Source organism: Manis pentadactyla, chromosome 9, assembly GCF_030020395.1.
Source record: "Manis pentadactyla isolate mManPen7 chromosome 9, mManPen7.hap1, whole genome shotgun sequence".
NCBI classification, from domain to species: Eukaryota; Metazoa; Chordata; class Mammalia; order Pholidota; family Manidae; genus Manis; species Manis pentadactyla.
The window spans coordinates 118,324,401-118,348,114 of NC_080027.1; the positions used below are offsets into that span (position 1 = coordinate 118,324,401).

Here is a 23,714-nt window from a genome sequence, read left to right on the forward strand (position 1 = left end):
CTGTTGTAATTCTTCACCTCCATGAATCTCTAAGAATCAAACATTTTTCCTGGGTTGACTTCCACGTCAGTTTTCGGTTGTATTTTGTTTCTACTGGGTGGATTTCCAAGCACAGACACAACTTTTTGCATTAGGAAATTCTGAGGCAAGAAGCACACATATATCAGGAGGAAGATGCCAGACAAAGGCTGGCTGCTCCACAGCAGAAAGATCCTCATCACAATATCTCAGGTCCCTAGGTAGCCACACGCTCGAAGAGCTTTTCAATTCTCCCTCCTGCAAAAGCCTCTTTCAAACATCCTCTTTAAGTGTCCCTTGTTCTCTAATCCAGGCCAAGGTGAGAGAGAAATGTTATTGGAATTCTGACTTACAACAGCTACTATAGCATAATTTACTTGACATTAAAATTATTCCTGCTTCTTAATGAAATCGTTCACTTTACTTTCTTCTGAACTTGTAAGTGAAATGACATAGATTCTCAACAATAGGCATTTTTTTAAACAAGATGATTTGATTAGGAATGATCTTGAAGAATACCATCTGAAGTCAGCTTTATTCTAAAACCTTCATATTCAATGGTCTTAAAAATTACATGGTTAATTGCAGGACAAGAATGTATGAAACTTTTAAGTGTCCTATTGATTTTTAACAACTCTTTCTCAACTTTTCCAGGATTCCAAGGCTAATACCCATGTCTCCTGATTCATAGCTCAGGACTCTTTCTTCACAAAGAGCAAAGGAGAAGGAGGCTCCAAAGGAAAGGACGCACATCATCATACCTGCCCTGCAAGCCAGGTGGCCAGCTGAGACACAGCCATGTGACCCACGAGGAGCTGCAAGAGCCACTGCTTCCCCCACTCCATCCAGAAGCTCCACTCAAAGTCGGTCTGGTCCTAAAAGGCCAAAACAGTAACTTCTCAGAGGGACTTCAGGGTGTGTCCAAGGCAGAAGACAAATTCATTAGCAAGACAACTGGAAAGAAGGCCAATGTGAATCCATACCCTGTAAGACGGCATTTACACAACACTTCCAGCCACACCCCTGCCCACTGTACTCCCCCCTCCAGCGTGGCTGGTCTCATTGCCATTTTCCAAATAAGCGTGTTTGTTAAAGCTGATCTCCCGGACCCTCTGTGGGATAGAAACGACTACCATCCCTATTTCATAAAAGATGAAATAGAGGCTTAAAGAATTCCATTCATTTACTGAGCATCACACAGATAGTGCAAGTAATTAACGCATTGAGGTAATTGCAGTTTATGTACCTAGATGCTATCACTAACAAGAGAAAGGTAAATTGGACACTAACAAAATTGTTTGAGGTCAGTCATATTAAATCTTGCTGTCATTTATAGCCAGAATGATTTGAGAGAGAAATTAAATCATTCCCTGGGAGATTATGATGAAAGAATGAATGATATACTTCCCTTCCCTTCAGGAAGCACTGTGCCCATCAGTCCCTATGTCTGGATTTGCACTGGGCTCGTGTCTGGTGTGGCTCCCTGGTAGGGGCAGGTGAAAACCTCTGACGAGATCGGACATGTGGACGCCTGGGGGCTAACACTGAAAGCCGTGGCTTCAGGCGCACTGGGGAGATCTGGCAGCCAACCTGAGCATGCAGGGAAGGAATGCAGTGACAGGCCACTCTCAGCTGGGCAACGCAGCTTAGCCAGTGGGCATCTTGGCACCGCCTTGCTGGAGTGAGGTTTGGAGGCCCACAGAATTTTCTAGCCAAATTGTGTGGGTAGGGAAGGAATCTCCCAGGGGCTACAGACACTGAACAACTCTCCAATCTTTGCAAGTAGAACTTCAAGCTAAATTTAATTAGACGTAGAGGAAAATACGTGATTTTTTTTTTTACACTTGAAGATTGAGGGGCAATTTCACAGCAGTTACATATATTATAAAACTTTCTTTTTCCAGGAGGTAAAATATAGATAAAAGTGGTCCTGATTCACATCAGACCTCACAGGCAGAGCTAAGGTTGTAGGCTTGGCTCAGTTAGATCCCAGACCTACCCACACCTTGGCTGTGATGACCTTGAGCAAGATTCTTCACCTTTCTGTCCTGTGCTCATATGGTATCGGCACTGATCTAACAGAACTGATCTTCTAAGGGGTCTGTGAGGTTTAAGGGAGACTGTACGTACATCCAAGTCTAAAACAGTACCTGGCATGCAGTTCTTACTAAAAGTTGTTACTTGCCTCTGACTGCTGATCCCACATGCCTGCCACCCTGTGTTAACTAGACAAGATTGCATCATATGTCACATTGTGCCACTTGTTAAAATAAACAAAGGTTTTTTTCCATTTTCCAAAAACGGAAATATAGTATGGTACATCTTTAAATAAATAAAACATGCTCCCCACGTTCAAGATCTTGATACACACACAACCAGCTCATAGAGCCCCTGTCCCCATGAAAATCATGGTTCTCGCCTGGTTCCTTGCATTTACAGATGACTGTCCCAGGGCCCAGAACATGTCCACACCACTGAGCCATGGAGCAGCAGAGAAGAGAACCCAAACCTTTGACCTCACTCTTGATCCTTGACCCAGAGCTCATTTCCCCATCTCAGAAATTTCAGATGAGTGGAGAGTCAATTAACTGAATAAAGGCAAACAAGTTTGAGGTCATGTGTTATGAGGCCATGCTAGTAAAATGCCACTTACAACAGGGACAGGTAAAAAGTCACTAAAAGTCAAGACAGAATTTTTTTAATATGCCCTCAAAAACCTTCCAACATTTCGCCTTTTTAAATATAAGCAATGTTTTTGCACACTAAGAATTACATGTAAAATTCATGACCCCAGGCTTACCTATGCTTTGAAAGTTTTCCAAGTTTAATTTTTTATGGGGGAAAAAAATGACATAATATCTCAAAATTTAAGAAACCAAAAAACTCTTTATGTTTCACCAGAAGGCCCAGGACTACTGAAAAACTGTGCTGGTAAAACTCCATCAACAAAAACTTGGTCTTTCATCATTAGGTCTTTCCCCAGAAATATCCATTTAGGGGAAATAAAAACATCTTGCCCATGTCTATCTCTCTCTATTGTAAGTACTGACCTAAAGTAACTGGGCAGAAAAGCTAAGCCAATGAATAGAACAAGATGGCCAAAATCTAGCAGTTTATGATTCTGGTAAGAAAAATGTTGACTTGCCTGCTTCTATAAATAAAAGCTTTAAAGACTTAAGCACAGTCAGACATTTCAAGGCAAATGTTAAAGTCCCAAAGAAAGAAAAAAATTTTTTTTTATTCTGTTCCTTCCACATTTTCTTTCTGTACCCTACAGTTCTTAGCCACTTAGAAATCTCTTCTTCAGTTCACAAGGAAATCAAATATAAACTAGGGATAAATTCTAACCAGACAGAACAAGGAAGGCTTCTCCGTGGATAAAGGGGAGACTGAATCAGTGATCCACACAGTCTCCAGTGTCAGTCCTTCTCCAACTTCAGTGTGCACACAGATCACCTACAGATCTGCTAAAATGCAGATTCTGACCCAGGAAGTCTGGGGTGGACACTGGGAATCTGTATTTCTCACAAACCCCCAGGCTTCCAGATGGCATCGGCTGGCCTAAGGACCACATTTTCGGTAGCAAAGATCTACATCACGTATTAGGCCTCCCTAAGGCTGAATGTTCATCAGCCCAGACAATCCTTAACAGCTCACCCCTCCCCATACCATTCCCGGGCAGGGACACAGCAAAATCTGACCACCTCATAGTCACAAACGAGAAACCATTAGCCTGGTCGCCACGGACAACTCGGAGCCCCTTGACTCCAGAATTTAATAAACAGAGTAGTTTACAGGCACGGTATTATTCTGAGGCTTTCAGTCTACAACCAGGCAAAACAGAAAGACTATAGTTCTGGGAATCTTAAATAATGATTCCAAATTCCTGGTGAAACAGTTTTTCCAGTTCTTACCAAAGAAAGGGTGTGGGCCTGGGATTCTTATCTGCCTCTTTTCCTAAACAGAACGGAGTTCTGCGCCAGGCACCGTAGAAAACCTAGAAGTATTCCTCACCCATGAGGAACTCAGCACCAACACCGACACCCCACAGTCAAGACACCCTGAAAACTGACTGCAGAGCAGGAGAGGCAGGAGTGGCGTGATTCAACCGCATATCTTAGAATAACTGCGACCTCTCCTTCCTGTATAAACCAACTGATTAGCATTCTGAGCATGTGTTTTCCAATGATAACTTCACAACAACCCTCAGTTTTTTTTAGCTCCATGTTAAAGATGAGTTCATTAGAGGCTAGAGTAGACAAGTTATTTGCTCAAAACTAGTAGGGCACAGGGCTGAGTTTCAAATCCTGTTCAAACCTGTTCCCAAAGTGGATGCTCTTTTCCAAGATGTTTCTACTGATGCTGATCCCTCGACCTGGACTTCCCAGCCACAACCAGACAGACAGATATGCATGCTCACACACACACGACTATCTGACCGAACTGTGTCCAACCTACAGGGTGCCTCCTTCATGCAACCCTAACCACAAAGACGTCACCTCAAGTGTGAAGCCTTCCCACCCTTCCAGGTGGACCTAGCGGCACGCCCTTCTGTGTCATTTACACCTCAACTCCAGCATCTTTATTATGCCATGCCATATTTATTATCATACTTTATATTATAATTAATTCATGTGTTTTCCCTCTAGGGGGAAAAATCGTAAGTGCTTGACAGCAAGAACCTTGACTTAACCAAATGGGTAATTCAATAAGCCTTATAATGGTGGAGGGGTGAGATCAGTTAGCCTAGGTTCTCATCACCCTTCTGCCCCTGGATAAACTTGGACAACTCACTTCACTATCTGGACCTGAGCCTTCTGGTGTGTAAAACAAAGGGCTGACCTAGCCCGATGTCCAAGATCCTTTCAGAGAGTGGAAAAAAGAGTTATTTTCCAGGCCAATGGAAAGACATACTATGGAAGTGCTCGTCACCCACCTACAGACTCTGAGTCCTGACTGAGCAGCCACCACCCAGGAAATGGGTGATCTGCCTCCTCACACCCCCATGTCTCCAATCCAGGCCTCCAGGTCTGCACCCACACTACCAGGAAGTTCCCCACCCATTCAGCCCGCCCTACTCCCCACACTGGGAAGAAACTACAATGATGTGAGGATTTATGCTGTGGTATGATTGTGCCCACAGCAAGACAGGAGAAAAAACTACCCTCAGAGAGGTTAACTATCATGCCCATGATCCCCCAGCCAATACAGGACAAAGCCTGACTTCAGAGCCCCAGGTCTTCAGGCTGCAAAGTCTGTATTTCATGCCGTAAAATATATATAACATAAAAATCACCATTTTGCTAATTTTAAATAAATGTACAGCTCCCTGGCATTAAGTACATTCACATTGTTATGCAAGTGCCCAGAGAACTCTTACCCATTAAATGACTCCCTGTGCCCCTCTCCCCACAGCCCCTGGCACCCACCACCTACTTTCTCTCTCTCTCTCTCGACTTGACTGCACTACGTCTGTGGAATCACACAGTGTTTGTCCTTGTGTGACTGGCCTGTTTCACTTAGCAGAATGTCAAGTTCATCCATGGTGTAGCCTGTGTCAGAATCACTTTCTTTCCGAAGGCTGAATCATAGTCCATTGTATGTCTGTACATTTTGTTTATCCATTCAAACCGTGGACAGACACTTGACTTGTTTGCACACATCATTAGCTGTTGTGATTAATGCTGCTAGGAACAGAGTAAAATGTTTACTTTTTAATGTTTTGAACTTTAAATGACTTCCTAATGTTACCCAGTAACCTTCTTTCAACGTATGTACTTATATTTGGAAGCTCAACTCTCTTTCAAAGTCATCTCATAGTTCGAGGACAGCAAGTCAAAAGAGAAAATTCCAGGAAAATGAGGATCTTATGTCGTCAGCTCACCACTGAGCAGCTCTTCCCTCATTCCAGCCCTGGATTCTCATCCCCATAGCCCTCCCCAGATCACAGCCCTCCCCTGGCTCCTTGGCCGGGATACCGCTCTGTATCACAGGGGGATGGCCAAGACATTCCTTCTCTGCCGCCTCTGGCATTCCTCAGACAATGGTGAGTTGACACTGGCTGAAGACAACGCACACCCGTGGCTAACATGGCCAGGACACTGGGCTGGAATGTTCAAGTGCTTGGTGCCAAGTGAAACCCTAAGGCACCCACCGAGACACCCGAAGTGAAGCCAAGAAACTCACCCAGCAGCTACAGTCACACCAAGTCCACCAATGGCTCTTCAACCCAGACTCTCCCAGGGCCTGGCCTACCTTTCAGAAAATCACTGTTCCTACCAGCAGCCGAAACTTTAATTCAAATTTTAGGAGGTTATTTGCTGGGATTTCACAGAACTGAAACTCCACATTGTAGGGCCTCTGAAAAAGGTGGAGCTTTTATTTATTTTTTTATTGCTGTTGTTTTAAGATAAAATTCAAATAACATAAAATTAAGCACATTAAAGTCAATTCAGTATACTGGCAATGTTGGATGTAGAACCACCATCTCTGTCTAGTTCCAAAACATTTTCATCCACCCAAATGGAAACCCTCTATCCATTCATCAGTCACTCCCTCTGCCCCCTCCGCCCCCAGCCTCTGGCAACCACCAATCAGCTTCAGTCTCTTTGGATTTACCTATTCTGCGTATTTCATATAATTGGCATCATACAGGTGACTTGGCTTCTTTCACTCAGCATAATGCTCTTGAGCTTCATCCACACTGTAACACATGTAAGTACACCATTCCTTTTTGTGACTGAATAGTCTACTGTCGGGACTACCACATTTTGTTTATCTATTCATCCATTAAAGGGCACTTCAACTGTTGGCTATTGTGCTAGCCACCTTTTGGCTGTTGTGACTGATGCTATGAACATATGTGTACGAGTATTTGTTTAAATCCCCATTTTCAATTCTTTTGGGTATGTACCTAGGAGTGGAATTGCTGGGCCATATAGCGGTGTCCACATCTGACCTTTTGAGCAATCACCAAAGTGTTTTCAACAGTGGCTATACTATTTTAGACTCCAACTTTGAGTTAACAAGGCTTCCTGCACTGACCCTCCACTGGCAGGGGGCTGCTGGCAACCCAGAGAACTCTGTAGGATCGGCTCCTTCAGCAAAATCCTTTCCGCGCTCGTGCCCCCTGCCTCCTTGGGCAGATGCTTTCGGAAATCTGCTGTTTTAATATTCCAGTTTCATCCTGGGGGCAAATGTCAGCAATGGTTGGAAAAAAGGGGGTAAAAACTGGCTGTGGGGAATATCTTATTATATGAAGTACTCCCTGAAAAGTTCATGCTGTCAGTCTGCAGGATTTTGCATCTGAACTTTTTTTTTAATTCAATAAATTATTTCATCTGTATGAACTTGTCTTTCTGTTAAAATCAATACAAAGGCCAAAATGGTTATTTACTTAATGATAAAATATGCTCTGAACAGAAAATTTATTACCATCCACAAAGGTGAGCAGAACTGAAAGGACTTGATAGAGATCTTGTTAGTGCAGCTAATCTGGGCTCAGATCTTGGCTTAGGACCTAACCAGAAGGAGGGTTCAGGACCTTAGAATTGTAAAATTAAAGTCCTCAGGGTTCAAATAGAGCTGTAGCCTAACTAGAATGTTCAACTACATCCATTGACTCAGGAGAGTTATATCTGACATTCATTTCATTTCTACATATCTTTGGGGAGTTGGAGGGAAAATAGGTGGAGATTCCCACTAAAAGTAGAGGGATTGATTAATGAATCCCAAACTCAAAAGTTGGAAAAGTTAATGCTCTAAAATTGAACTCATCCCTCCAAATCCATCCTCCTTATTGTTGTCAAAATAATCCCACTGAAACAAGGGTTAGCAAACTTTTATAAAGGGTTAGATGGTCATATTTTCAGCTCTGACCACCACACAGTCTCTGTGGCAACTATTCACCTTTGATGGTACAGCGCAGGAGTAGTCATAGACAATATGTAAATGAACAGGTATAGCTGTGTTGCAACAAAACTTAACTTAAGAAACAGGCAGATGGCCAGATTCTGTCCACAGTTTGCCAGTTTCTGTTGTAAGGGATTAAATGACTTGTCTCCTAGACCCACCATTTCTCTCCTAGTAAGAGTAGGTCAGGGACATTGTTTTATTGCACACATGGCTAGCATTCGCGAGCTTTGAAGCCTACATCTACAGATGAAGCAGATTCTGAGAAGGCTGTGGAAGAATCTTAGGAGCTCATCAATTAGCCTGTTATCCAGGAAAAACTTGGACTACTACACAACTTTTTCCTCCCTGTGCTCTGTGCCAGACTTAACTTGAATATGGGGACTATTTTCTGCACATTTAGGCTCACTCTCTCCATTCTGTCCCCTCTTTATAGCACCAAAGTAGTATTTTTACAACCACACCTGATCATGTCATTTAATATTCCTCATTTAATATTCTTTATGTTCTCCCCTTAGCATTCAAGAGAAATGTTCTTGGCAAGACTCTTGCAGCTGCTCATATCTGGCCCTGCCCACCCCTTTATCATCCTGCCTACCTTTGTCTCCCGAGGTCTGCAGTACACTCCTGCTGACCTCTCGGACGGTCGCCCTAACATACTGTGTTCATATAGCTGGAACTTGCTATACCATTTGCTCCCTCAACTTGGAGAAACCTGCCCCTCAAATATCATGATTATGAAGACCTACCTTTCAGGTCTCAGCTCGTGCAAATCCTCTACTAGGAAGCCTTTGCGAATCCATCCATTTACATCCTGGACTTGCTGTCCTTGCTCATCTATGCTCCCACAATGCACTGTGGTTACCTTTCTCAGTGAAACTGACCACATTGTGCTTGAATTGTAGGTGACTACACTGTCTCTCCACTAAACTGTGAGCTCCTTTCTGATGGGAACTACATACTATTCAGCATTGTATCCTCCAAGAAACCAGGATATACTAGATGTTCAATAAAAGCTAGTTGAATAAATCAAATGATTAATATGATATGCCAAATCATTTTTTAAGAACCTGGTATAAGAACAATTGATTGGGAAAGGGGAAAGATACAGAAAGTGGAGAACCCGGCCCCTGCCGTTGAATGTCTTTATAACCATAATTAGAGAACATAAACTCACAGAATAGTTCCAGCGATGATCTGCTCTGCAGATTACCTTCACCAACTCAAGGCTTACTCTCTGGTATATCAATTACTCATGTTAAAGAGATGGACAAGATAGAGTACTCTTTTAATAGAGGACCTATTTTGTGGTTTCATTGTGTGATTTAAATAAATTAAAATATGGAAAATAGCGCTTAGCACTTATTAAGTACTACGTCTATGTGTGTTAAGTAAATATATAAACAAATAACAAACTCCATTTTATTCTGATAGCCTCAGAAAGATAAATCCAAGAGTTTTTAAGCTGCATATCCTGAAACAAATAGAGACACATATTGGTAAAATCTGAGAGAACTGACCTGCTCCAGATCCCCCAAACCCAGTCAAAAGAAGGCAAACAAGAAATGCTCTAGAAACTGGACTGAAAGGTGAAACCATTGCTAACAAAAGAGGAACATCAGCATTCAGAAAAGCTGCAACATCTAAATGCCATGGGAGAGCAACCACCTTAACCTTCTCCTTAAAATAAAGTATCTGCTCTGTATGGGAGGTACTGCCAGTTGATTCGGTCAGCATTCCCCCAAGCCAGTTCTAGCATGACTTCCTGCACAGTAGCAGTTGGAAGGCAAAAAAAAAAAAATACTATATTTCCCAGAATTCCCTGCAGCTAGTGGGTCTGCCTATAGCCTAGCTTCTAGTGAACTAATGCACAGAGAGACTTTGAAGGTGAAAGAACATAAAGATGTGTGGGCTGTGAGACTCTTCTGAAAAAGTGGTGGCAGAGGCCCTTGTTTTCCTGCAGCAGTGGAGATTCAGGGTGGCAGTTTTGGTTACTGCACTATAGCGCTATGTTTTCAAGCTGGGAAAACTGGGCAGCAGCCACAGCTTTGCAGGGTGCCTCTGGGAACTCCTCCTGGAAGACTGCTCAGTGCCTTTCTTTACAGTCCCTTCAACTATTTTGAAATCTCCTTAAATCCCTACAATAAATTCCTTCCTGCTTGGAATGGATTCTGTGGTCTGCAATGGAACTTTCATCAACATACTTTGAATGGAATTTTTTTCTGATTGCAACCCAGCTCTAGCTTTATAACAGAAATATGAAAATAATTTAAAGGACACTATTTTGAAATCAGTCTATTCAGTGGCAGGGAATGAAATGGAGAAAAACACCAGTTAGGTCAATCCAAGGAGTATTCTAGAACTGGATACTGAAGACAGTGAGTGTTTCACATTCACAAGTGCATCTATTTATTTCAAAACCAAATAGAAAATGACCTGCATTACTCACCAGTCTATATTTTTCATTACCATCGTTTTTTTCATCAGATAGAAAAACAATGGGGGTCTGAATATATTTACTGTTTTTCTTACCCTCACATCCAGCATTTTGCAAGAAAGAAATCAACAGAAATACTAGACATTTTTGTGTATCTATTTCCTAAATAATATTATGTGCATATTATTTACTTTGAGACCATACCTAATTCTTAATCACAGTGAGCAGAAGTTATCTGTGAACAGAGAAAACCTTTATAAGATGCTTGAATCCCGAAATGATTCTCTGCATGTTCAAAGGAGCAAGCTCACCTTAATGACCTATAAATTTTCAAGGATGAAGGTGAAAAAAGGAGGACAAATTTGTATAAATTCTGACAGAATCAGTACTGCTCTCTGGATGAACCCAAGCTAACGATTCACGTAGCAATTACTGCAATAGTTTTCTTTACCTTTCCATAGCTGCTTCGCTATTTCTAAAATAATTTGAACTCAATTATTTTACTGCTCACAATTTCCAGGAAGAACACCCGTTCCCCAATAAACATTTCCTTGAAGATAAAATGTTATCACTAACAAAACTTTGTTTTTGTGTAAATAACAAAGTCTCTGCTTAAACGTTTTCACCATCCATTAATTACAGGTGAAGATGTTCCCAAGGGTGGGGATGCCAACAGGACTGGCAAGAAGTGCACTGTCCTACTGGGTATCTTAATTGCCTCTCATGATCTCAGCCATGGCAAAATGGTCCAGGACATAAATAGGGCAGGGAGGTATTTGGCAGAAGACAAAAATAAAACCTCTCAAAGTTACTTAACTAAATCAAGAGGACCTAATTAATGTGGGTAAATTCTTTGAATCTCTTAACCCCCCTGACTATCTAAACTCAGTAACATCCTCTGAGTACACCTTTACCTACCTCTACTTTGCAGGAGTGGCTCAAATTATTCAAGACTCACACATACACTTGATCAAACAGTTATAGACCCTGTTCCCTTGCTTTGCCTATTCCTCCCTTTGAATATTTCTCTTTCTTCCCAAAGTTAACAAAGAAAGAATCAAATTTTTTTTTAAAGTACTAAGTTCTAGTATGAAGCCAAAGGCACAAAAACTATATTATTTTCCCCACACTTCTCAAACTAGAAAAACACAAATTATATTTTCTAGGAGATATATAGAGAAATGAGTTGTTAACAATTAATAAGGCTGAAAATAAATTAGGGATCATGACAAAAAAAGAAAGAGAATGGGATGGCTAGATAGCAAATTACACATGTTCCTAAGACTCCCCAGCTACAAACTATGCTAATAAATCATGCATTCCACAAGTGTCACTGTCCAGAGTACCAAAAAGACAAAGAGAGTCATCACAGTAACATGCAGAAAAAAAATGGGGGTGGGGCACGGGGGCAGACACAGCCCCTAAAATGACCCTTGCACTCAGAGATTCACTTTTTGCTTGGCAAGTTTTTGCACACTCAAGAAAACTAGTTAACACATAACATCTCTTCGGTGGGTAAACATTAGCAAACTGGAACTCCAGGCAGAATCCCAAAAGTTGAAGGTCCTGGGAACAGAAGGCCAATTAAGAAAGCCATGAGTGATAAAAGAGAGAAAAAGGAAAAACTACCAGTTTTACCATGTACCCAGCAGGGTCGGGGGACTCCTCCTTACCCCAGATGCCATTTTTTTCCTTGAATCACACACTGCTTGAAAGACCAGGAAAGCGGGGTGACAGAGTGTATGGAAGGCTTCTCCCCCACATCTTTTCGATCTGTCCCTTTTCCCCTTTAGCTAGCTGCCCAAGCTTTCAAAAGAAGACTTGTATGAAATAACAGAAACTACCTACACTGGTCTCAGTCCCCGGTGCCTGGCACAGAGCTCCTGAAACCCAGTCACTTCCTGTGGTAATAGCACTGGGGTCATCTTTTGTTCTAATATTTAGTCTCTGACCCCAGTTGCTGATACAGGGCTCCAAAGTCCATTGGAATTCCCTGGGTGACAGCAGTGTCTTTTGTTGCAGCGAAGTGACTCTTGATGCTCCTGGTGTGGGCTGGTCAACCAGAAACACCAAGCCATGATTATAAGGTTGGAATTTTCAGTCCCACACCCCATTCTCCAGAAGAAAGAGGGCCTGGAAATGGAGTTCATAATTAATCATGTCTATGTGATGATGCCTCCATAAAAATCCCTAAAGTATGGAGCTTGGAGTGCTTTGCAGTCAGTGAACATGCAGAGGTGCTGGGAGAGTGGTGCTTCCAGAGAGGGCATGGAAGCTCCTTGCCTCTTCCCATGTCCTGTCCTGTGCATGTCTTCCATCCGGATGTTCATCTGCATCCTTTATCCTATTCTTTCATAATACCAGTAAACAATAGCAAACTGTTCTCCTGAAATCTGTGAGCCACTGTAGCAAATTAATCAAACTACGGAAGGGGTTGTGGGACCTCTGACCCATAGCTGAGCCGTCAGAAGCACAGGTGACAACATAGACTTGTGATTAGCACATAAAGGTGGGGAAAGGGGAGCGGTCTAGTGTGACTGAGCCCTTAACCTGTGGATGGAAAGTCAAGCTACTGACTCAGAGAAAATATTTGCAAACCACCTATCTGACAAAGGACTAGTATCTAGACACTACATAAAGAACTGTCAAAACTCAACAGTAAAAAATAACACAATCCAAACAGAACATAGGCAAAAGACATGAACAGAATTTCACCAAAGAGGATATACAGATGATAAATAGGCACATGAAAAGATGTTCAATAACATTAGCCATTACAGAAATGCAAATTAAAACCATGATAAACATCACTGCACACCTATCAGGACAGCAAAAATTTATAGTATTAATAATACCAGATGTTGGCAAGTATGCAGAGAAACTGAGTATCTCATACATTGCTGGTGGGAATGTAAAACAGTAGTGCTATTCTGGAAAACAGTTTAGGCAACTTCATATAAAACTAAACATACACTCATCATGCAATCCAGCAGTCAAGCTCCTGAGTATTTATCTGCGAGAAATTAAAACATACGTCCACAAGAAAACCCGCACACAAATATTCACATACATTTATTCATAATAGTCCCAATCTGGAAACAACTGAACTGCCCTTCAATGGTTAAGTGGTTAAACAAAGTGCGGTCCATCCATGTCATGGACCAATAATACCTTTCAAGGAAAAGGAATGAAATAAAATTCAGTGAAAAGGAATGACACCCACAACTTGGATGGATCTCCGGGGCATTATGCTGAGAGGATGTGTGTGTGTGTGTGTGTGTGTGTGTGTGTGTGTAGGGGGCGCCAGTCTCAAAAGCGTGTGTGTGTGTGTGTGTGTGTGTGTGTGTGTGTGTGTGTGTGCGCGCGCGCGCGCGCGTGTGTGGTGTGAGGTGGGGTGGGGTGGGGTAGGGGGCGCCAGTCTCAAAAGCTTATATACTGTATGATTCTGTTTATATGATGTTCTCAAAATGACAAAATTATGAGATGGAAAACAAAACAGTGGCTTCCAAGGGTTAGGGATGGGGAGAGCAGGATGGGTGTGACTAGAAAGAGGCAGCAAAACAGTTCTCTGTGGTTCTGTATGTTGATTGTGCTGGTGGTTAGGGGAAAGGGAAGGAAATGGGACTGTAAGCACAGTGCCAATACAGAAAAGGGAGAAAATGAGTTTCTGTGGTTGATCCAGGACAGGGATCAGAGCCAGACAGACCTCTGCTTTGTCCCATAATGGTGGCTCCAGAGAGACAGTATGGATACTAAAGTATTTGCAGAACCTCAGTTGATGACTCAGACTTCTCGTTTGCATACCCATAGTGCCCTGCACAGAGTACAATCCTTTCAAGTTTAAAATAATATTTCTTTCAACTTGACATTTCTAACTATGATTAGTTTATTTACAGAAATCTTTGTACCAACATTAGGCAGGAAGCAACAGCTCTTGGAAAAAATAAGAGCCACCATCAGTGAACAGGGAGTAGCAGTTACTGGAGAAGTGAATCTGGGAACAGGTGGGTATACTCTGGTTTCTCTTCAGATCGTATAAGTCTTTCGCCTTTTACTAAAGATTTCCGTGGGGAGAAATAGTTCTGAGTAATCAGCTAATTTTTTTAAGCCTTGTATTTGGCAAGGCTGGTTATATTGTTGTAACAAAAGATCTTGATGTTTGAAGTAAAACGCTGTGGCACAGTCTTTGGTATTTCTTGGTTGAAAGAGCTTAGCATGGGTCTATAAGCTCTTACGCTTTTACAAAGCCTTAATTAGTATGTTTATGAGTTAGAAATTTTTGAGTTTCAACTATTCCTTCACTTATAAAATCTAAGAGCTACTAATCAGCATGATTTAAACAGAAATATTGACTAAAACACTTTAATAGTCACTCCTCTGCATGATCAGGGGTCAAACATATCTTTGGTGATGACCCTAAACTCTAAGGCTCTACCCACAGTATTCAGAGTTGGGGACCTCTGGTTACCTGATGCCAAATTACTTAGGACCCCCTCTGCCTGAAAGATGTCATAGCCCTGGAAAGAGACTCCCATGCAAGGCAGGGTTCAAGTTCCTAAAGGATAAAGAGCCTTTAGGACTTCGTCAGGCCCGTAGGACAGGTTAGTATGACCTGCTTTCTACTGCTTGCCTGATAAATGTCTACATGGGTGACAGAATTTGGTCTGACATTCACTTTCATGAAATGTGGGAGCAGAATTATGGAATAACTAACTCTAACCCATCTTGAACTTTTCAGCAGCTACTGTAATCCTGAAAGTGGCTTCAGTCAGTTCCTGACACAAAGACACCACCCTTCACATCTTCTCCCACGGGTCCCATGATCTCATTCTTACCCTGCAGCTGCTTCTAATTTCTTTTTAACAGAGACTTATCAACTGTCATGTCACACTTTTAAGAGGTAATAACCTTTTAAAGAATGTTGACAGGCACCACTTTTAGGAAATGTATTGCGAGAAGGAAGTGTTGCCCCTCCTCCCCATTTCCCCATCTCTCCCGAAATTTCAGCTCCAAGCCACTGTTCAACACACTTACGCTGAAATTATCGTTGCTCCTTCTTCTCTCTGAATCCTATCTGCTAGACGACTTACATAAAATGTGTTGTATAAATTAACTCCTCTATCTCTGACGGACGGTTCTTAACATTGCATGTGCCCAAATGGAGAATCCACACTTCAGAAGAAGTGAGTTAGCACGTAAAGGGTTCTAATCAGCAATTCAGTCCCAGACATGGCTACAATTCAAAGAATTCCAATACTGGTATCAAAAACTGCACCTGACAGTTTATTTGCATAAGGAATGACAGAAATAAATAACTTACAAACAAGAAGAGCGGTGTTCAACAAATGTGCAGGCTAGAAATTTTTTCAGGCTCCAATACCCCCTCCTAAGGAGGAGGCAGAGGAATCCTCTGAGTCTGCACCTGAAGCTGCAGGGAAAATTGCCCTAGGCTAACACTCCTCTGGCTCTGTGTCCTTTCACATCTTCAGATTCTGTCTCCTGATCAGACTAGGCGGGGGTCGGCTCCAGCCCATTGAAGAGAACTGCCTCAGCCTCAGCTGAATCCTGCCAGCAAGGTGTTGGTGGGAGTACCCAGAGACAGGGAACAGAGCCTTCACATGCTTTTGGGAATGGGTCAGTGGCAGGCTTTGTACTTGCCTACCAATAAAGGTTTGTACATGTGGCAGCATGCAGATCTACACTCTTTCCCTGTAACACGCCACTTTGCAGCGAGGTTGTAGGACAAGAATACAGGTAACTCTTATGTACCTCCAACTGCCAGCACCTAGCAAGAGTAAAACCAAAGAATTTGATTTTTGTTGAACAACCAGACAGGTCTGGGTCAGTTCAAAACATGATCTTTCTGTTCAAGGTTCAACTCAAATTCACCTCTTCCAGGCAACCTTCCTTGGTCATTCCAAAGTTAAAAACTCCACCAGCAGTTTTTGGCTATACCAACCAGGGACATGCAAGCATGGGGAAACATTTTATTAAATGTAATGCCAGGGCTGATTTCCAGGCAGGACACACCAATAGGGCCAGTTGTCCTGTCTACAGCTGGTGTCTGTTCAGCTTGATTGATGCATCTTCCCTTTGTTAAATAGTCAACAGCATCATCCCTATTTTAAGGTATACATGATCCTGGTGTTTTCAGATTAACTATGAGCTTCTTGAAGACAGAAAAAAATATACCGCTTACTCGCTTACTTCTCTTAACTCCTAGAACTTATTGCATCCTGGGCCACAAAGCAGTTGGAAAGCACATAGTCATTTGTAAACTGACTGGTTTGTGGCTGAGAAATTTCTTACCATTCAAAACCTATACGTCACCTCAAGATTTTACTAAGTATTTGTGAGGAACCTCTCTCTCTCTCCCCTCTCTCTCACACACACTCATTTATCTTTGAGTTTGCAGAACTAAACTCTTGGTTCTAACTTCACCTTCTCTCCTCTGGCTTCTTCAAGGACATTTATAATGAAACAAGTAATATTTTGATGAACTAGTAGATAAAAAGGAGACAGGAACTTTTCAGAGCAGAGCAGGGGACTTCGTGTCTAAGAGCTAGTAAGCCCATCTGATGTTGATCCATTTGCATTGCCAGAGCCGCTTTCTACAGAAGGCAGAGAGATACATTTCCGCTGGTCACCTCCCCAAGAAATCACTACCACCTCACTTTTTTCCTGCCTAGCTACAAATCGTCCAAATATCAAGAAGGAAATCCAGCAGTGATGAGACTAGACAAGAGACAGTGTACTGACAGGTAAAAAGTAGGAGTTCTCTGTGTTGACAAGAGGGAATCCAATCCCAGCGGGTGCTCGTGAGCCTTCCTCCCATCACCAGTCTGTGGGTTTCTGGCCCCTGCCATCTGGAGATTCTCCAGACCACATTCTGTTCGCCTGTAAGGACTGGCACAGGGCACAAGAGTCAGCCTCTGTTGAGAAGCCCCTCTGTGAAGGGGCAAAGCTGCATAATCCAATTTTCTGTTAATAAGGACAGGCTGAAAGTTCACACCCACAGCTGAACTGCTTAGTGACCTGTCCCCAGCAGATGAAGGGAGGCAGAGACATGACAGGAACCCTGGAAGCACCTTGAAGGGGCTTCAGCTTAACGCAAACAAGGTCAGGCCTAAACGGGCCAGAGGTTAGCCACAAGGAACAAAGCAAACATTGCCGTGGCTCCTTTACCATAAGCCCCCAACGAGGAAGGCATGTTCGCTGGAACCCAAACTGCACTACTGGACACCTACTGTCAGGCTGGGGGAGGCAGGGATGAAAGGCTGTCTTACAACGAAAACAGGAAACTGTTCTATAATAGGGGTTCAGGAAAGAGACAGGGGAACAGAATTGACCGAAGGGAGAAATGAACACCAACGGGGGGAGGAGTCAGGGAAGGTTCCATGCGTGGTGTTCCCTGAACAATGGGGAAGGGCACACGGGTCCGCAGGAAGTGTCCCGTGTAAGAAACGGCAAGCGCCGTCCAAGAACGGCAGACCATCCGTTACTCAGTAATGCAGGGCGACTGCGAGGAGGTGAAGGCGCCAGAACAAATAGGCTTGAGTGTCAGCTACAGAGTCTAGACTTTGTGCTGTCAGAAATGAGGCGCGTGAATGGGTTTTAAGCAACAGTAGGAGACAGACATTCCAGGAAATTTAACTACAGGAAGGCACAAATCTTGGGGTGGGGAGGTGAGGTACACTAAGGAGGCAGCCAGGGCAGGCAAGGAGGGAAATCACACGGCTCCCAAGAGTCCAGAGAAGGAATGACAATGGCCTGAACGCCTTCTGTAACTGCCCATTGCCTTCTGAATAAAGTCCCGACTCCACACATGGCACCCAATGGCCTTACAATCCAGCCTCCGTCCTGTGTCATCCCCCACCTCGCACTCAACCTGCCAGCTAAGCTGAATTACTCTCCCAAGGTCACATCCTTATGCGTCTCATTCCCTGTACCCGTATTTCCCCAGTCTCCCAAAACCTCAGCCTCCATTCCTGTGAGTCCGGGTGATACACACCTTCTGTTTGTGCGTGCCTCGTGGATACCTACACGGGCTCCCCCACCACAGTGGCATCTCAGCAAATGCACTCGGCTTTACAGCAAAACAATCAGAAGGCCCAAAAGCATTCCTGGTTTGGGTTCTACCCCTCCAAACTCCAACATCATCAAAACTTGGGGGACTGTGATCAGGCCCAGCTCCCCTTCAATAGTACCTTGGGACACCTCCTCCCTAACACCTGCTTCCCTCTTCCAATCACAGTGAGCCCCTCTGGGACAGCATCCCCTCTACTGATGACCTCGCCAAATCCCACCATTCTGTGGGGCTCAGGTGAAGGTCAGAAGCAGCTGGCAATTGCTTGTGCCTACAATGGTCTCTCTGTGCTCTGACTGTAAACCCTGTCCTGCTCAGCCTTTACCTACATGTCTATCCAGATGCACTCAGGGCCAGTGCATTTTATTCCAGTGCTGCAACCTGGCACAGCATTCATTATTCATTCTTTCCTGCAGCTAGACTCAATGAAACCTTCACCTGCTCTGTGCTAGACCCTGAAGATACAGGGGCTCACAGTCTAGAGGAGGATGGATAATATAAAACAAAACTGTACAAATATACTTATCATAATAGGGTACAAGACACAATCCAAAGCATTACTCTCATAACACCCTGTTTATTTCCTTCATATCATTTAGCCCCGTCTGTGGCTGTTAGGTCTGTCCATTTGCTCACTGTCAGTCTGCCCCAGCAGGGGACACGAGGACAGGAGCCTAGTCTGTCTGTCCCCAGCACTCAGTAGAGACTTGGGCTCAGAAACACACTCACTAAAAGCAGTATCTATGAAAAGTGATAAAGAAGGAGGCAGGGAAATGTCAGGAATGTTAGCACAAGCCCAACTTAAGAGGTCCAGGCAATGCTTCTGTGACAGGGAGAAGGCTGGGCTCGATGCCACTAGCAAGCACCAGAATGAAAAGGGGTGAGCCACAGTCCAGAAGAGGAAACAGGATGAACAAAGGTAAGAAACGGCAAATCAACATGATCAAGGCAGTGGGGGCAAAGCCCCCCAAGTACTGCCGTAGACCAGTTGTCCTCAGAGACATGAAGCAATGGCTGGGCACATGTTTGATTGTCGTGACTTGGGGCAGCAGTTGCTGCTGGCATCTGCTAGGTAGGGCCCAGGGGTGTTCCAAACAGCCTACAATGTACAGAACAGCTCCCCCACAAGAAGAACGATCTGGTCTACAATGTCAATAGTGCTGAGTTTAGCAACCCTAACATTTAAGGGATAGCACCAGACAGATGGATGGATGGTCAGACGGACAGAGGAGCATCTTTTCAGGATGGAAAAAGACTGAGTCCTTGGATCTGTGTCTCCTGCAGTTTCCCACGGAGGCAGGGTTGGCCTGAATGCTGACCCCCCCTGCCCCGTGCCCTGGTACGGGGTGGGATGGGAGGCTGTCCTGGAGAAGGCTTCGAAGAGGTCATCTCCCCAGGACTCTGGCGCCTTGGCAAGGAATCAAGCAGCTGGATGATGGAGGGGCAGGAGCTGGGACGTCAGCAAAGACCAAGTCCTTTTGTCTCAAAGCAGCAACACACAACTGGGCTGGGCCTGCCCCAGACAGTGAAATCTGGGGTAGCCCCAGAACTTGTCAGGGCCCGACCCTCTCCTCGGCTTCTCATATTGCCTCACACTTGCTTCTTTTCAGCTAAAAGTCTCCCAGTCTAAAATGGGTTTGCTTATTTTTTGCCTGGCAAACAATCTTGTGTTATCTGAACTGTGACTCTAAGAGAAAAAAAAAAAAAAGTACACGATTTTTTCCTGTTGTAAGAAACCCAATCGTGGACTATTTCTAAAGAGTAGACCCCAGACCCCGACAGGGCCTAGCTCCTGCTCCCAAATTTCCTCATCTCTGAAGTGGGCACAATACCACCCACCTTACATGATGTCTCACTAATAATCCTAAAAAGGACTTAAATCAGAAACATTTCGAAATGGGTGCAATGAATGCAAATTTAATTTATAGCCAACTTTTTATGGAACTGTGTGGTGGGTAGAGCAACAAAATCCAGAAATGGCACCCTGTGCAGGACAGGACTCTGCACGGTCCCGGACAAACCTGGGTCTTTCGGACAGAAGGATAGACAGATGGCTCTGTACACAGCCAGGGCTGGAGAGAAGAGACAGGTTACACTAGAAAGTCAAAATGGAAGTTGAAGTAAATTTACTACAATTCTAAGCAAGGTCTGCACCTCTCCAGGTAGAATAAATCTGTACAGGCGGTGCCCAGTCAGACATGAATTGTCTCCCAGAAGTCATTTGTGCATCGGGTGTTCAGAACTTGGCAAGCATCATTTTACATCCCAAGCTAGCCCACAAAAGCTGACAGGACTTACAAAGTATCTGGCACACAACACACTTAGCACAAAACCAGTAAGAAGCAAGGTGTTGATCTCATTGTTAAGATATATCAAAAGGCTTAGAAAAACAAATACACAGTCATCACTCGCCTTGACCTGAGCCCAAATCATGAGCCGGATCCTGGCCCTCCCGCAATGACCCAAGTCGTTACTGAAATGAGGTCCTGGGAAACTGAAAGGGGAAAAATGTGAAACAGCCCCACCTCAAGAGGCCAGGAGCTCTGGTGGGAGAGAATGAGTGGCCTGGGGTCTCTCGAATGGAAGAGGAAGGCCCAGTACTTACCCACGGCACAGGAAAGAACAGACGTGCTGTCAAATCCAGAAGAGCAGCAAGGTGCACAACAGAACAGTGGCCCCCTGCCTGCTGCCTAAGCAGGCACAATGAGCTGCAGCGGAAGGTAGGTAAGTGGCCCAGCCTACGGCCACCGAGCACCAGGGAGGGAAGAGGAGGGGATCCCAGCATGTTCTGCAGTGGTGGGGATGGCCCGACACTCAGAAGCAGGAAGAAGGAGGCTCCCACACTGGCCATCGAGTACAGGGAGTGTCCCAGGGTCACATGTGATTCTAACAGAGATGGCCAGGTCAGGAAGGAACCTTCTGAGCTTCATAAGAAGTGAAATTTACATAAACAGATGGTTATATAATCAGATTTCTGGTGTCTGAGAGAACAAGACGGACAAGAAGATGAAGACCCTGGGGAATGTCCTACTCAACCTGGCACGCTCACGCCTTTATGACAGGAAAGGTACTTAATTCCAGTTGTTGCTGAAAACTATACCTGAGCCAACGCCAAATACAAAAGTGATGCAAAACGCTGAAACCAGGTTTGAAAACCTAGAAGCTTTATTGTTTATCCACGCTGTACCTTCTTTAGTCCTCCAAATAAAGGGCCAGGCTCCAGGTCAAATTCTTGGTCCAGTTCCTCTTCATGTTCTGACAAGAAAAACAGTATCCATTAGTGTTTAGTCACAAATCTAAATAAAACTGAGCTGGTTTCATAGGAGAGGCACTAGATGAATCTGGAACACGTCCTGGAAAAGCTGCCTGTGGACTGAGCTACAGGCATGGAAACATGTCACACTCCTTGACCTTCTGCTCCAGTTTTCTGTGGTCTAAGTTCCTGGAAATATGCGGTAGGACTGATGGAAATTTCTCCTTCAATTGTAATAAGGGCCACAAGAGGAAAGGAGTTGAGGAAAGCTTCCAGCACAGGGAACCATGGTACAGGATTCGTGCAAATGCCCCATTTATACAGGAGGTGAACATTTTTTTTAATAGACCATGCCACAGAATGATGGTGATCATAGCCCCACGATATGGCATAATGCTAGCAAGATTATAAAATGGAATTAGGCAATGGTAATAAGTATAAATGAACAATATAATTGGTTTAGAACAAAAGGTATTGCAATATCTTCATTCAAATAGTTCTGAAGCATGTATAATAACCAGGCATGGTATGAAACACTAGAGATGAAACAGAAAAAGATTGACTTGGTCTTTGCCCTCCTGGGACTTGCTGTTCACTGGGTAAGAGAGACAAACAGATAATTAGAAATCACAACAGTGCTGATGAATGCCATGATATAGGATGTAAGGAGTGCCATGGGGCTGAGTTTGGGTGTCTAGGTGACATCCAGTAGGCGGCTGAATGGGTATGGATGGAGCTCCAAGGAGAAACCTGAGTTAGAGATACAGACTTAGGAGTGTTCAGCATAAGGGCAGTGAGGAAGCCTCCAGAATGACTGAGATCACCCAAAAAGGCACACAGTGCACAGATAAGAAAAGTACATATCAGTGATTACTGGACCAAAAAACATACAAAACCACAGAACCAAAAAGGAGCTACCCAGAAAAACTAAAAGAAAACCAGGAAAAGTGTGTAATCACTAAAACAAAATCAAGAAATGATGCTGATTTCAGAGTAGGATCAAGGACAGATTCAAACACACTGGATGCAAACAGCAGCCCCAGCCTCCAACCACAGGCACTACTACCCCTAGGAACAACAGGATAGGGAGAAGAATCGAGGCGCCACAGCGCGCAGCTCTGAAACACATTCACACTGCACTCCATGGTCCAGCAGGTGCTGTGGAGGGCTGTGACTGCAGCAGGGCCCTGGCCTCTCTGTTACAGCTGCACCACACACGCACACACATACTACATGGTGCAGAGACTCAAGTCCCAGGAATCAGCTCACAGACAAACAGCAAGCCACTGCAATCCAGCAAAAAAGTAACAGCAACTTCCTAATTCATTAACACAGAGAGGGTGGAAAAACTTCTCTGCCTCCTGCCCCTTGTGTTTTGGCTTCAGTTTCATACCAAGAGCAACCTCCAGAAACATCAGAATTATGCAGAAATGAAACAAAGCAGAAACCTGAGTGCTTTTTCTTCTTTTTTCAAAGTGTACATTCAGAAGCAATGAGGTTTAGATGCTAATCACCAGGCTTCCTGAAGCTGGAACACATCTCCCTCTAGTGGGAAAACAGAATCTTAGGCAGAGAGGAGAATTATAATGAAATCCTGCCTGGTGCTGTCCACTCGACATACTATCTGAGACACATTCATCATTTTACAGTTTCTAGCAGCCAAACTTTAAAAAGTAAAAATGAGTGAAATTAATTTTAGTATATTTTATTTATCTCAATATATCCAAAATATTATTTCAACATGGAATCACTGTTAAACAATTATGAATGAGTTATTTCACATTCTTTTTTCTTACGAATTCTTCGAAATCCAATGCACATGTTATCCTCATAACACATCCCGATTTGAAGTGGCCGCATTTCAAGTGCCCACCAGCCACATGTAGCTAATGGCTACAGGAATGCGCAGCATAACTCCAGACCAAAAATCCTCCCTCACGTTTTGGAGAATTCCTACAAATCCCTCTTATCTGATTTCTTGACATAAACAAATGCTACATGACATACAT

General features: G+C 43.7%; 1 protein-coding gene and 1 non-coding gene across 9 annotated transcripts in view; one reads left to right on the plus strand and one right to left on the minus strand.

Annotated features, from left to right (window-relative positions):
- HHAT (hedgehog acyltransferase) overlaps window positions 1-23,714 on the minus strand; it is a 281,084-nt gene that overhangs the window by 229,760 nt on the left and 27,610 nt on the right. For 7 of the 8 annotated variants that reach the window (XM_057508006.1, XM_057508004.1, XM_057508003.1 and 4 more), the window contains exons 3-4: window positions 21,640-21,707; window positions 780-893 (exon numbers count right to left, since the gene is read on the minus strand). In XM_057508006.1, coding sequence (XP_057363989.1) covers window positions 780-893; window positions 21,640-21,707 — 182 coding nt within the window. The remainder of the gene's footprint in view (window positions 1-779; window positions 894-21,639; window positions 21,708-23,714) is intronic. The other variant, XM_057508007.1, reaches the window with a different exon arrangement.
- Window positions 14,377-14,493, plus strand: LOC118926102 (U5 spliceosomal RNA). Its single transcript, XR_005030338.2, has one exon. It is a non-coding gene; the product is annotated as a U5 spliceosomal RNA (small nuclear RNA).